Genomic DNA, 14,240 nt, shown 5'->3' on the forward strand with positions numbered 1-14,240 from the left:
TGAGACAAAGATCAACCTGTACCAGAATGATGGGAAGAAAAAAGTTTGGAGAAGAAAGGGAACGGCACATGATCCAAGGCACACCACATCCTCTGTAAAACATGGTGGAGGCAACGTGATGGCATGGGCATGCATGGTTTTCAATGGCCCTGGGTCACTTGTGTTTATTGATGACATAACAGCAGACAAGAGTAGCCGGATGAATTCAGAAGTGTACCGGGATATACTTTCAGCCCAGATTCAGCCAAATGCTGCAAAGTTGATCGGACGGCGCTTCATAGTACAGATGGACAATGACCCCAAGCATACAGCCAAAGCTACCCAGGAGTTCATGAGTGCAAAAAAGTGGAACATTCTGCAATGGCCAAGTCAATCACCAGATCTTAACCCAATTGAGCATGCATTTCACTTGCTCAAATCCAGACTTAGGGTATAAACCCACACACCGTATATGCAGCAGATATGCAACAAATACGCAGTAGATTTGTTGGTACAGATTTGATGCTGTGTTCAGTTATTTAGATCTAATCTGCTGCGATTTTGCTGCGATTTTGCTGCGAGTTTGCTGCGTATCGCAGCAGTAAATACGCTGCATATACGGTGTGTGGGTTTATACCCTTAAGACGGAAAGACCCACAAACAAGCAAGACCTGAAGGCTGCGGCTATAAAGGCCTGGCAAAGCATTAAGGAGGAAACCTAGCGTTTGGTGATGTCCATGGGTTCCAGACTTAAGGCAGTGATTGCCTCCAAAGGATTCGCAACAAAATATTGAAAAAAAATATATCTTGTTTGGCTTATGTTTATTTGTCCAATCACTTTTGAGCTCCTAAAATGTGGAGTGTTTGTAAAGAAATGTGCACAATTCCTACATTTTCTATCAGATATTTTTGTTCAACCCTTCAAATTAAACGTTACAATCTGCACTTGAATTATGTTGTAGAGGTTTCATTTCAAATCCAATGCGGTGGCATGCAGAGCCCAACTTGCGAAAATTGTGTCACTGTCCGAATATTTCTGGCCCTAACTGCATATATATGAGGCCTAATAATTACTATCTCCTAACTGTCCCCAGAATACTTCCTACTGGAAAATCATTAACAGAACAGAGCTGCTCTTTGGCCAGGTGTGCCTTTATCTGCCATGTTCCAACCTGTAGGAGCAAGTACCCTAGGTGACACTTCTGCATTTATGTACATAGATATAGGTTTCATATAAACAGTCCTGCTCTGGGGCTTTTCTCCTGATCACGGCACGATGAATACACCCCAAACTATACAGAGAGGTAGGTGATCACTCTTACACAATTATTAGCACAACCTGAAATGACTGGAAGGTTTCTACTACGTTTGTGTCATTGGAGATTGACGTAATTACAGCAGCTTTCTGGCGTAATTCCATTCGAGATGTCATTTTGTCAGGCTGTATGGTTTATAGATAAGGAAATGCTTGTACAAAACCCATTTTTTTAAGAAAACCATAATCACATCTAAACTGGTTTAAATGCAAATTCGGTCCCAGATTTTGTGATGTGGATTTTTACTGCATACTGAACGTGAATGTATTACAGTCATTTTACATCCTAGGAATCTATCCGGCAGTCTTCATGGATTTGACCTGTATATTTATTTATATCTTAGGTAGCTGACTATAAATGAATGATGAGTATATAAGAAAAAAGGGGTGGTTTACTTTACGTTTAGAACGTGTATAAAAATCGGACGTAATTTTAGTTAGCCTTGTGCAGGTTCAGAAACTTTCAAGCACCATTGTGTGTGTGTGTGTGTGTGTGTGTGTGTGTGTATGTATTAAGGTGGTCATCATTAGGCTGAGAGGGAAAACAAAAAGAATCTAAGAATCAATCATGTGATTGTGACTCAAGAGAAAATAAAGTTCTGCTTTGAGGTAATTTGTTGCACTGGGAGCAGGACTACCACCCATTGCACCAATCTGCCCTGGCCAGACTGCCACCAGGGCACCAAAATGCCTCATTAGCACAGGGATTAAACTGCTAATCTCACAGGAATGGCGCAGAGGATAAAGGTAAAAACGTACCTTCACCATCAGCACCCCGTGCATTATAGGGACATATCAGCAGCTTAGAATTTTCTCTCTTTCACTATTTTTATTCAAATTGTAGATGAAACCCAAAAAAGACATAAAATTATAAATCAAAATAAAAGGAAATAAGTAGTGTTCACTTATACCAAACATTTTTGTCTCTAGGAGTAACAGTTCAGACAAACAACTTTGTCAAGAAAGATAAATGTAGAAAATTGTAACAATTAACCGTAAAATTAACATGAGCTACATAATCGATTTATGAGTTGTGTCTGCTTTTTATTCATGGATTCCATATGAGTTCTTGCGTATATTAGATTTTATTGTACATGCGTTCATACATGTGATGATGTCATGGAATGATGGTTGACCAGCCAAAGATAACACTGCCGGTTACTAGTTAAAGCGCTCAATGCAGTGACATCCTAGGTGCATTGCCAGAATCCTGCTTCACCCCAAAACAGCTGTATGTGAATGGATACCTGGCCTTGGTTTTTCCCTTGTCATTACATTAACTTAAAGGGCCACTTAATATGGTGGGTTTTGTGGTTTCCCTACAGGAGCCGCCCCTTGGCCGGGTCCTTCCCGGAGGGATATCCGGCTAGTCCTGTGTTTCCAGACTCTTAAATGAGGCTCCACAGGCCCTTCTTTTGCATATTTCCGCTAAAGAAGGTTCTGTTCTCATTTCAGAATGGAGGAACTTGTAGAGTTGATTTTTGTTTCCTAGAATGTTTAAAAATGTTGACATGTCCTTGACAGTAAGGTTGTTGTTCATAAGGAAAGATAAAATCGGAGCGCTCATATTGTTCTGTTTGTGAAGTTTGAACCTTTCAGGGCAGTTTGTCAGTTTTGAGTAAAAATAAAAAGAGGAACAGCCATCAAAGTATTATTTGGGTACTTGAACACATTCTGTCGCACACATTTGGTAAATGTGTCGGTCCACTAAAAATGGACAAAAACCCAACAATTTGCTGCCGGGAACACCATAGTATATCAGCCCCATTGCATACCTCCCATTCCATACCAGCCCCATTGCATACTGGATGGTTCCAGTTCCAGTTGTCTTGCTGCTTGGCCTACATTCTCATGAGATTCATCTCACAGACATGTCCTGACATTTTCCTTCAGAATTTGTTGGTATAGTTCAGAAAAAAAATAGTATAGTACCATGTTAGACCATAGAATGACAGAACTAAAAGTTGGGCTGCTCAAAAGTCACTTCCAGAGTGACAAAGAGAGGAAAAGTGTGGGAATTCAAATTGCTAAAATCATTCCAGTCATTAACACATGGACTAAACCTGACACCTGGATTTATGACCCGCTACATGGACACACTCCACAAATAAAACCAAACTGACCAAGAATCTTGGACTTCTAAATAACCTATAACCTACAAGTTACTACAAGCCCTTTTTACTGTACTGGCTTATCTATGGTATGTCATCGACCTGTGCCCCCATCCTCTCTTATTCACAGATGTCTTTTTTTTCTTGTTTGTTGAAAAATGTATAGTATGGTACCGTGTTAGCCAGAAAAATCCATATCGTGGTAAATACTTGAAATCAAAGTATTTTAGGAGTGATACCTTTATTGGCCAACAAAAAAAACTTTTAGAGCTGTGAGCTTTCGGGATTCACAAGATCCCTTCGTCAGACAAGTTCACAAATGAATGACTTACAGAAACAGCACAACATTTTAGGGATGTTACAAGCCAGAAGGGAGAGACATCTGTGAATGGGGGGGGGGGGGGGTTTGAGGGGGTATATACATCACATAGATAAGCCAGGGCAATAAAAAGGTCTTGTTGTAAATTAAAGGTTATTTGGAAGTCCAAGATTGTTGGTCAGTTCAGTCTTATCTGTGGAGTGTGTCCATGTAGTGGGTCATAAATCCAGGTGCCAGGTTTAATCCATGTGTTAATGATTGGAATGTTTTTATCAATTTGAATTCCCACACTTTCCTCTCTCTGTCACTCTGGAAGTGACCTTTGAGGACCATAACCCTTAAATCTGTTATTCTATGGTCCAGTCCTGAGAAATGTTGGCCTACAGGGGTGTTGAGACTTCTTTTTATGGTATGTCTATGTAAGTTCATTCTAGTTTGTAGTTTCTGTTTTGTTTCCCCAATGTAAATCCCTGTGGGGCATCGTGTACACTTTATCATGTAGACCACATTGGAGGATGTACATGAGAAAGCATTGGACATCCTCCAATGTGGTCTACATGATAAAGTGTACACGATGCCCCACAGGGATTTACATTGGGGAAACAAAACAGAAACTACAAACTAGAATGAACTTACATAGACATACCATAAAAAGAAGTCTCAACACCCCTGTAGGCCAACATTTCTCAGGACTGGACCATAGAATAACAGATTTAAGGGTTATGGTCCTCAAAGGTCACTTCCAGAGTGACAGAGAGAGGAAAGTGTGGGAATTCAAATTGATAAAAACATTCCAATCATTAACACATGGATTAAACCTGGCACCTGGATTTATGACCCACTACATGGACACACTCCACAGATAAGACTGAACTGACCAACAATCTTGGACTTCCAAATAACCTTTAATTTACAACAAGACCTTTTTATTGCCCTGGCTTATCTATGTGATGTATATACCCCCTCAAACCCCCCCCCCCCCCCATTCACAGATGTCTCTCCCTTCTGGCTTGTAACATCCCTAAAATGTTGTGCTGTTTCTGTAAGTCATTCATTTGTGAACTTGTCTGACGAAGGGATCTTGTGAATCCCGAAAGCTCACAGCTCTAAAAGTTTTTTTTGTTGGCCAATAAAGGTATCACTCCTAAAATACTTTGATTTCAAGTATTTACCACGATATTTTCTTGTTTGTAAAATGTTATGCTGTTTCTGTAAGACATTCATCTATAAACATGTCTGACGAAGGAATCTTTTGAATCCTGAATCCCGATGTCAGAAGTCGGCTCCTCACGTCTCTGAAGTGTCCTGCCGACCTCTTTCCTACGGCGTCCCTGGCAACTGGCCCAACCTGGTGCAGGGATCATGCCGACGGCGTCCCTGGCAAGCAAGGGGTTGCTAGGGGCGCATTGGAGCTTCCTATTGATGTAGCTGCAGCCGGGGCTTCACCACCCCCAGCCGATGTGACTTTTGACCCTTGATTTCTCTTTTGGATTACATTTTTGTGCTGCGCTGCCCGCTAGTTACCGACCCAGACCCCTGACCCTGATTTATTGTGTTTTTGTCTGTCTTATCTTCGTTGAGTGTGCACATATACAGGTTAGGGACTGTTGATCAGTTGTCCGCTGCCGCCTAGGGCAGTTGAGGCAATTACACATGGACAGCAGGGCGGGTGCCAGCGTCAGGGCTACACCTGTCCTTTGTCGTCCAGTTCCCTTATCCTGACACCCGAGCTCACAATTCTGACAAGTTTTTGTTGGCCGATAAAGGTATCACTCCTAAAATACTTTGAGTGAAAGTATTTACCACCACCTGGTATAGTTCAGAATTCATTGTTCCAGCAATGATGGCATCGCTTGTGCCAGCTATATAACTAGAGATGGTTTAATTTGCTTCAGTCGGTATCCTCCCTCTGCACGGAGCCGTCAGCCTAAGGGACATGAGCACAGATCAGTTTTGCTTTGTTTGAAGCAAAACATATATGATTCACGCATATTTATATATAGCTGACAGCTGCGTTGCATCATTGCCAATGCAGTGGTCCGGGATGGATATCTGCGACAAGATTTCGTTGATCCGTTGTCAGTGCATCTAGACGCCTCCCTGCCAGATCTCCCTGCCTCAGCATTTAATACAGCCTTCCTGCAGCAAGCTGAAGCAATAGAGCAAGAGCTGGATCAATGCAGTACATAGGTACTGCACTGATCTCTATCGACAATCAAATTAATACTCAAAGGAGTCCTTTAGGTGGACTACGAAAGTGTTGGAAAACATCCATCCAATAAGAAACATTTAATCACCCCCTTTTTCCACTTTCCCATATTCAAGGCTTTTTCCAAGTAGAAATCTTGTAGAAATGCTGGTTAGAATGGTGTCAAAAGAATATATAATGACCAGGGTCAACAGCACAATACAGAAAGCTTATACTGAACCATAGAAGAAAATGGCTACCAACATGAGGTAAAGAGAAGGAGCTAGAACATCACAGTTAGGCTACAGGGAGACAGGAGGGTCAAACTAACAACAGACAATGCAATATAAAATAGACACATGTCAGTGAATCCCTCCCAGTCTGAAATCTTTTGATTTCACTTTATACTATAATTGGATCAATGTCACATAAAGTCAGAAAGTTGTTCGTTAAACCTGTAATAAGAAAGAAACAACAATTTGCAAACAATAAACAACACTCTTAAGACTTTAAATGTAACTTTAAGGAGCAGTTGTAAGTTCAGATAAACCCATCTTTGAATTGGTGAAGCCGCAATATGCCAACACTTCCACCAGCCCACACTGTAATCCACAGGTGAGGTGTTCCACTGATGACACTGTTCATGGTGGTAGGCTCTCCGCAATAGGCTGAGTATGGTATCACAGTCATTTAGTACTAGTTCATTGATTGGACAGAAGAAGACTCGCATCCAGGTTCCCGCATCAGAACTCCCCACTGCACACTATGAAGGGTGCGGCCGGAGCCGTAAGCTCCATAGTGTGCACTAACAGGGATTTCTGCGTCCGCTATTCAATGAATAGCGGCTGCAGAAAACTGACATGTCAGTTTTCTATGGCGCCGCTAGGGATCCAGGCCGTAGTGTATACTATGGGGGACATTTATTAAGTCCGACGTTTTTTACGCCGGACTTAAAAATGTTCCACGCATCTCCGGCGCTATGGAGACTTATGTAGAGGCGGACTGCCTCTACATAAATCCCGTGCGCGTCGGTGCGCACGGCAGAAAACCTACGCCACCTGAAAACCGATACGCACCTTAATACATGTCCCCCTATCGGCCTGCAGCACAATGAAAGTTCCATACCAATCAATTAGTACAGAACTTACGTTGTGTCAACATGGCCTAAAAGAACAAGATCGCCTTCCTGGAGATCAGGTTTGAAAGTCTGCCATTTGTGGTGACTTAGAACCTATTCAACGATGCCAACACACATTAGACAGATGTTGGACCTGTTCCCAACAAAATCTGTAGATGTCACTATCAAAGGTGCCTGGTGGGATAGAAGCAGTTAAACACCCAAGAACACGCATTAGACAAGAAGTTGTCTAGTTGTACTTCCTTGGTGGCTCCCACAAAGTTTGTCTCACTGTTGGACCTCAGATGTTTGACAGGAACGCAAATGGAGAAGAGTCATTGAAGGTCATTTATGAAAAAAGAGGAATCTATGGGCTCAATCATGTACATGTGTCTCACATGTGTCTCGAATGCTGAAACAGGTAAACAGGGCGGCCGAGAGTCTTGGTATGGATTGTGCAGGTTTGGGGTTTGCTTGGCCTTACCTAGGACAAATTCACAATATAGCTCATTTCTGGCTCCTGAAATCCTGAGTTAGGCTACTAGGTAGCTATGGCTTCCACCATGGTAGATGAAAGGGAGCTAGAAGTGCAACAACTTGAAACTTGGTAGCGTCTAATACTTGCAGAGACCAGAGGCATAGGTACCACAGAGGCAGAGTAGGCAGCTGTTATGGGGCCCACTGGGGAGGGGGGCCCAGGGATGCACAGGGAAGATAAGAGTCTCCTGTGTCCTTCTGCTTAACCCCTTATGTACTGCAGTATGTAAGTGACCCAGTGTTTACTTAGGCTATATTCACACACCTATAGTGCAGCCTGTGATCACGGACCTGCGGCCCGCACTATGAATGTGCTTCATGGAGCACTACATTCACATTACCCTAGCGATCCGGGCCGCAAATGTGGTCCGCACTACAGCATGTCCTTTTTTTTTTGCGGCACGGGTATCAGCCCCATACACACATACGGACGTGTGAACGGGGCCATTGAATACGATTGGTTCTGTGTTCTGTCCGCAATTGTGTGGTGTACCACTACAGGAGTTGCTCCTATTTACACCCTTCGTAAAAGTCTGTACTTTTGTGTGGTTATTGCAGCTACAGTATTACTAAAGTATTACTAAAGATGACTACTAGATGTCGCTGTATTGTGTAACTAAAGTATGGAAGCTGCACTGCTGAAGTATCTCAAGGGTTATTTGTATGTGTATGTACCAGATTCTGTTAGCCAGTAGGATCTTTGCTTTCTCCTGTCCTATCGCCTCTCTTCTTTCCACTCTTCTGTGGCACTCTCTCCACCCAACCACAGCGCACCTCACTCGCTGGTTAGGAAGTTAGTCCCTTGGGTGAAGGAGGAGTCTTAGCTGAGCTTTGGTGGAAAAAGGACGTAGCTCAGATAGCTCTCCACCGCGGTTCTACATGGGCCCTGGCCCTCTGCCAGTTCCCCTATACAGGTCAGTACCCTGCATGGGTAGGACACTTACAAACCTCTTTCTTGAAGCATAAAACAAGCTGTGTGATGCACTGTTAAACCCTTCAAGAGAGGACTAGCCAACAGATAACCTCAACCCACGCCGAGGACTAGGAGTAACTACAGTGCAGAACAGTATCCACAACAGAGCCAAAGAGCTAAGAACTGATCTGGGTGGAGCAAAGTTCTATTAAGTCTATGAACTCCATCTCACAGCGCAGGTGTACTTAAGAAATCCTAACCATTCTGCTCATCCCAGGTAACAGGGTCTGGGGCCTGTGTCACCCATTGGTACAGTTCGGCCAATGCTAGTGGGCATCAGGTGGTGTGAAGACTATAGGAAAAGGTCAAAACACAGGCACAGGTTGTTTCTTCTTATTATTCTGCTACAAGTATTCTTCTATACACTCCAACCTCCCGGCAGAGAACATTGCCACTTGGGTTGAGACTCTCATGGCACTCTCCTCTCTACTACCTCAGTACAACCTCATCAACTCCACTACATCCTACTCAGCACTTATCTCACAGATCTGGTGGTTCTGTGTTCATGGAGTTGAGTTGATAAGGTTGTACTGAGGTAGTAGAGAGGACAGTGCAGTGAGAGTCTCAACCCAAGTAGTAATGTGCTCTGCCGGGAGGTTGGAGTGAATAGAAGAATACTTGTAGGAGAATAATAAGAAGAAACAACCTGTGCCTGTGTTTTGATCTTTTTTCTATAGTCTTCACACCACCTGATGCCTACTAGCGTTGGCCGAACTGTACCAATGGGTGACAAAGGCCCCAGACCCTGTTACCTGGGATGAGCGGAATGGTTAGGACTTCTTAAGTACACCTGTGCTGCGAGATGGAGTTCATAGACTTTACAGAACATTGCCCCACCAAGATCAGTTCCTAGCTCTCTTGTGGAAATTGTCCTGCACTGTAGTTACTCCTAGTCCTCGGCGTGGGTTGAGGTGATTCGTTGGCTACAGGGCCGAATTAGGGTTGGTGGAGGCCCCGGGCGACAATCTTGTTGGGGGGGCCCCCATCCACCTCCCCCCCCCCCCCCAAAAAAAAAAAAAAAAAAAATACTATACCATTATCTATACAGATGCCCGCTTACTGTAGGCGAGTAGGCGACTTAGCACAGACCCCTTCTAACTCCTGGCTGTGTGGCTCAGCATCCTCCTCTGTTGTGCACGTGATGGTCACAAGAGGCTGCAGTGCAGAGGAAGATGCCAGGCCCTAGAGACAGGAGAGGGGAGGGCTCAGTGTTCTCACGTTGTGTTTGTGTTAATAACGCAATGTGAGAACCCAGCACATTCTCTGCGTTCTTGGCCACTGTGTTAGGGCCATATTACATAGTCTGATATCCTGGGTAAGCAGCGCTGTTCTGCTAGATTGGCGCTTGCTTACAGTGCCTATTATAAAGCTCGATCAGCCATTGGTCGCACATCACTATTAAACGCAGCGATGCACGGCTGGTGGCCAATGATTTTTGAACATGTAGAAAGACATCGATCAATTAATGGGGGGGATTTTGCTAGGGAGAAGCAGTGTGAGTATTACGGCTAACCTTTTATATCACCCCAGGGCACCCCGACTGAAAAATGTTCTAAAAAATACAAAAGAAACGTCATTCAGTGACTCACAGGTGACGTCTTCTTTGATCCTCTCCATCCGGCCCAGACCACCATGATAATTTCTTGCAGCTACAATTCATCTCTTCACAACCTGCCAGACAAACATTTTAGACTCTGCACTTTTCCAGCAACTTCCTCTTAGTCCAACCCATAAGGTCCCAAACAGTAGTAATGCCACTTTTTTATGTGATTTCCAGTAAAGTGAGTAGGTTTGTGCGTTGCCCCCTGTATGTAGGATCCCCTGCTGTGCCTCCATATAGTAATACTGCCCTCTGCTGTGCCCCAAATATTTATAAAGTCCCTATGTCCCCATATAGTAATAATTCCCCGTGCTGTGCCCCCATATAGTAATAATGTCCCCTGCTGCTGTGCCTTCCATATAGGAATACTGCCCCCTTCTGTGCCCTCCATATACTAATAATGTCTTTTGCTGTGCCCACACTTAAAGAGGACCTGTCACCCCCCGTGCCGGGGTGACAGGCTCCCGACCCCCTGTTAGATCCCCCTATACTTATGTGATCCCGCCGGGTCCCGCTTCCTGAGCCGGTCGGGTCACGGAGATTTCAGCGCCCGAAGCCCAGCGCGCGCGCTGAGAGATGAGTCCGATGACCATAGAGAATGAGGGAGCATCGGGCTCCCCATTCATTCTCTATGGGCATCTGACTCTGCTGTCAGCGCGCGCGCCGGGCTTCGGGCGCTGAAATCTCCGTGACCCGACCGGCTCCGTTATACTGTGTGCAGAAGTGCTGTGTGTGGGTTAGCAGCACCTGAAGCAAGGAAAAGTAGTGGTGTCCTGGCAACTGTAGATACCCCCCCCCCCATCCCCAGTGGTGTCCTGTAGCTGTAGTTAAACCCCCTCCCCCAAACCCCCAATGGTGTCCTGGTAGCTGTAGGTCTCCCCCCCAGTGGTGTCCTGGTAGCTGTAGTTCTACCCCCAGTGCTGTCCTGGTAGCTGTAGTTCTCCCCCCCAGTGGTGTCCTGTAGCTGTAGTCCCCCCCCCTTCCCCCAAGAGTGGTGTCCTGGTAGCTGTAGTTCTCCCCCCCAGTGGTGTCCTGGTAGCTGTAGTTCTCCCCCCCCCCCCAGTGGTGTCCTTGTAGCTGTAGTTCTCCCCCTATCCCCAGTGGTTTCCTGGTAGCTGTAGTTCTCCCTCCTGGTGTCCCGGTAGCTGTAGTTCTCCTACTATCCCCAGTGGTGTCCTGGTAGCTGTAGTTCTCCCCCTGGTGTCCCGGTAGCTGTAGTTCTCCCCCCCCAGTGGTGTCCTGGTAGCTGTAGTTCTCCCCCCCCCCCAGTGGTGTCCTTGTAGCTGTAGTTCTCCCCCTATCCCCAGTGGTGTCCTGGTAGCTGTAGTTCTCCCCCTGGTGTCCCGGTAGCTGTAGTTCTCCCCCCCAGTGGTGTCCTGGTAGCTGTAGTTCTCCCCCCCCCAGTGGTGTCCTTGTAGCTGTAGTTCTCCCCCTATCCCCAGTGGTGTCCTGGTAGCTGTAGTTCTCCCCCCTGGTGTCCCGGTAGCTATAGTTCTCCCCCCTATCCCCAGTGGTGTCCTGGTAGCTGTAGTTCTCCCCCCTGGTGTCCTGGTAGCTGTAGTTCTCCCCTATCCCCAGTGGTGTCCTGGTAGCTGTAGTTCTCCCCCCTGGTGTCCCGGTAGCTGTAGTTCTCCCCCTATCCCCAGTGGTGTCCTGGTAGCTGTAGTTCTCCCCCCCTATCTGAGCTACGTCCTTTCTCCACCAAAGCTCAGCTAAGACTCCTCCTTCACTCAACTGTATCATGTGTATTTCAAAATTCCCTGTATTACCTGCTGCACCTTTACAAGAAGTAAACCAAGTCAACGTTATCACCCGAGTCTGTGATTATTCACTACCACCTGCACAGCACTTGCACCGCAACCTTGGGACATCTCCCCTTTCTGTGGGTGGCCGGTCCTACCACTATTCGGAAGGGTTACTACACCGCTCTGGCCACCTGTGACAACACTATCTCAAGGGACCCTGCAGCAACCCAACAGGACTCCGACCACAGGGGAAAAGGGTACAACCGGCCTTACACTCTAAAAGCAGGTGTGCCATCACACCTGTGTGCCCACCAGGCACTGGCCTCACGTGACAAAACCCTAAGGTCCGGCTGTATCTCGGCCATCCACCACAGGAGTAGCGTCACACTTCCATCTAGCAAGTGACCGGCCGTCCCACCACTATTACACTATCTGGGGGCTCACCACATTATTAATTTAAAAAAAACTTTTTTTTTACACACATACTAGAAGCCCCCCCTGGGGTTAGGGTTATTCTGCTCTGCTCTGCTCTGCTCTGATCTTTTATTGACATCTATGCAGTATAGATATACTGCACAGATCAATGAGATCTATGTTCTATTGCTCTCGGCTGCTGCAGTCGAGAGTAATAGAATGCCGAGCCAGGATCAATGCCATAACGGCGCAGACCCCAGCCCGAACTAGATGCAGAGATCACTCCTCCGCGATTACGTTGCGGGGGCGATCCTCCCACTAGACCACCGGGGACTGAGAAAAGAAGACTTTTAGTGTCAAACAAATCAAATTTATTATAGTGCAGAAGAATGCAAAGTACAGAAATCTGGCCTAAACATGGCCTGTATAAGTAAACAGTCCAACAAATGTGTCAGAGCGCAATCTGACAATCAGGTTTAAATTATACCATGAGCCCAACATGTAATACAATATAACAACGAAAATTAGTGAGAGAGGAGGTAGAGTAGTTCATGTGGTAAGATAATATGATCGGTCCGCCACATGAGCAGACGTATACCAGGGCGCCCAAAGCCTCTCAAACACCGCCACAGAGTCCCCCCTGATAGCTGAAATCTTTTCGGATAGTAGTATATTGTTAACACGGTCTATCACCGTGTCCAACTACAGAGAGGGTTGCTTCCAATTTGATGCAATATGGATTCTAGCAGCAAGCAACATATGTTGAGCTAATTTAAAAGCTCGGAAGAGGAGTCTAGAGGGTTTGACCCCAAAAAGACACGCTTGGGGAGTCTTAGGGTATGCTCGGCCCAGGATATTCGTAACCATTTGGACCACCACCGTCCAGAAAGTCTGGACTATGGGACAGGACCACCAAATATGGTGCATCGAGCCGGTGGCCGAGCAGCCCCTAAAGCAAAGTGGGGAGACCTCAGGGTATATGGCATGTAGTCTGGCTGGGACATAATAAGCCCGGTGTAACACTTTCAGAGCGGTTTCAGTCAGAGATATCTGCCAACTCCTCACTGAACCTCACTACTCATCCGCCACTCTAGTGGAGTTAGAGTGATGTGCAGATCAGACTCCCACTGAACCATGTACGGAAGTTTCTGATCCCCAGGTGGGGCTGCTAATAAGGAGTACAGTAGGGATAGCATCCCCTTCCTATCAGGGGTGTAGAGGGCCAATCGTTCAAAGTCAGTGGGTGTACAATCAGTATCCATCGGGCAATATGACTTAAGAAAAGAAAAAATTTGTCGTGTGCGAAAAGATTCAGCTGCCGGGGGCTCATATTGCCTAGTAAAGGCGTCTAAGGTAAGCAGGCGTTTGCGGCCCAAAAAGTCATGAAGTCTAGTGAGATTCTTAGAGGACCACCAATGAAATCGGTAACAGGGGGGAGATAGGGGATTGCAGTTGTTTCTTAAAACGGACTTTGTGCCACAAAGCTAGAGAATACATCACAATCTGGGCAGATGCATGTAGCCGGGGCAGGGAGGGCCAGCGGGACCACATCAGGGCGGCAAGGGTGTAGGGTCTTACTAGATCGGATTCCAGACAGAGCAGTAAAATGTGTCAACAGAAATTGGGCCATACGAGCAGCTGTGTAATAATGGCCAAAGTGGGGCACTGACAGGCCGCCAGCCCGTTTATGAATTAACATGATCTTACGTGGAATACGGGGGCGTTTCCCGTTCCAGATTAATTTTAGTACATCACGTTGCAAGCTATCTAGATCAGAACGCACCAGGGGTATTGGCAGGCATCTAAAATAATACAAAATCTTGGATCACCATCCTGACCGCATTTATCCTGCCTAGCCATGACAGGTGTGGAACATTCCACCGGCGTAGGTGGGACCGGAGTGAAGCGAGGAGAGAAGGATAGTTAGAAGAATAAAGAGTGG

The 14,240-nt window shown here is 45.9% G+C and overlaps 1 protein-coding gene across 1 annotated transcript in view; it reads left to right on the plus strand.

The window, feature by feature from the left end:
• Positions 1-1,133: 1,133 nt before the first annotated feature.
• Positions 1,134-14,240, plus strand: part of AMPD2 (adenosine monophosphate deaminase 2) — a 117,231-nt gene continuing 104,124 nt past the window's right edge. Inside the window, exon 1 of the mRNA XM_069944412.1 lies at positions 1,134-1,283. Coding sequence (XP_069800513.1) covers positions 1,256-1,283 — 28 coding nt within the window. The 5' untranslated portion in view covers positions 1,134-1,255. The remainder of the gene's footprint in view (positions 1,284-14,240) is intronic.

Source organism: Dendropsophus ebraccatus, chromosome 11 (assembly GCF_027789765.1).
Source record: "Dendropsophus ebraccatus isolate aDenEbr1 chromosome 11, aDenEbr1.pat, whole genome shotgun sequence".
Taxonomy (NCBI): Eukaryota; Metazoa; Chordata; class Amphibia; order Anura; family Hylidae; genus Dendropsophus; species Dendropsophus ebraccatus.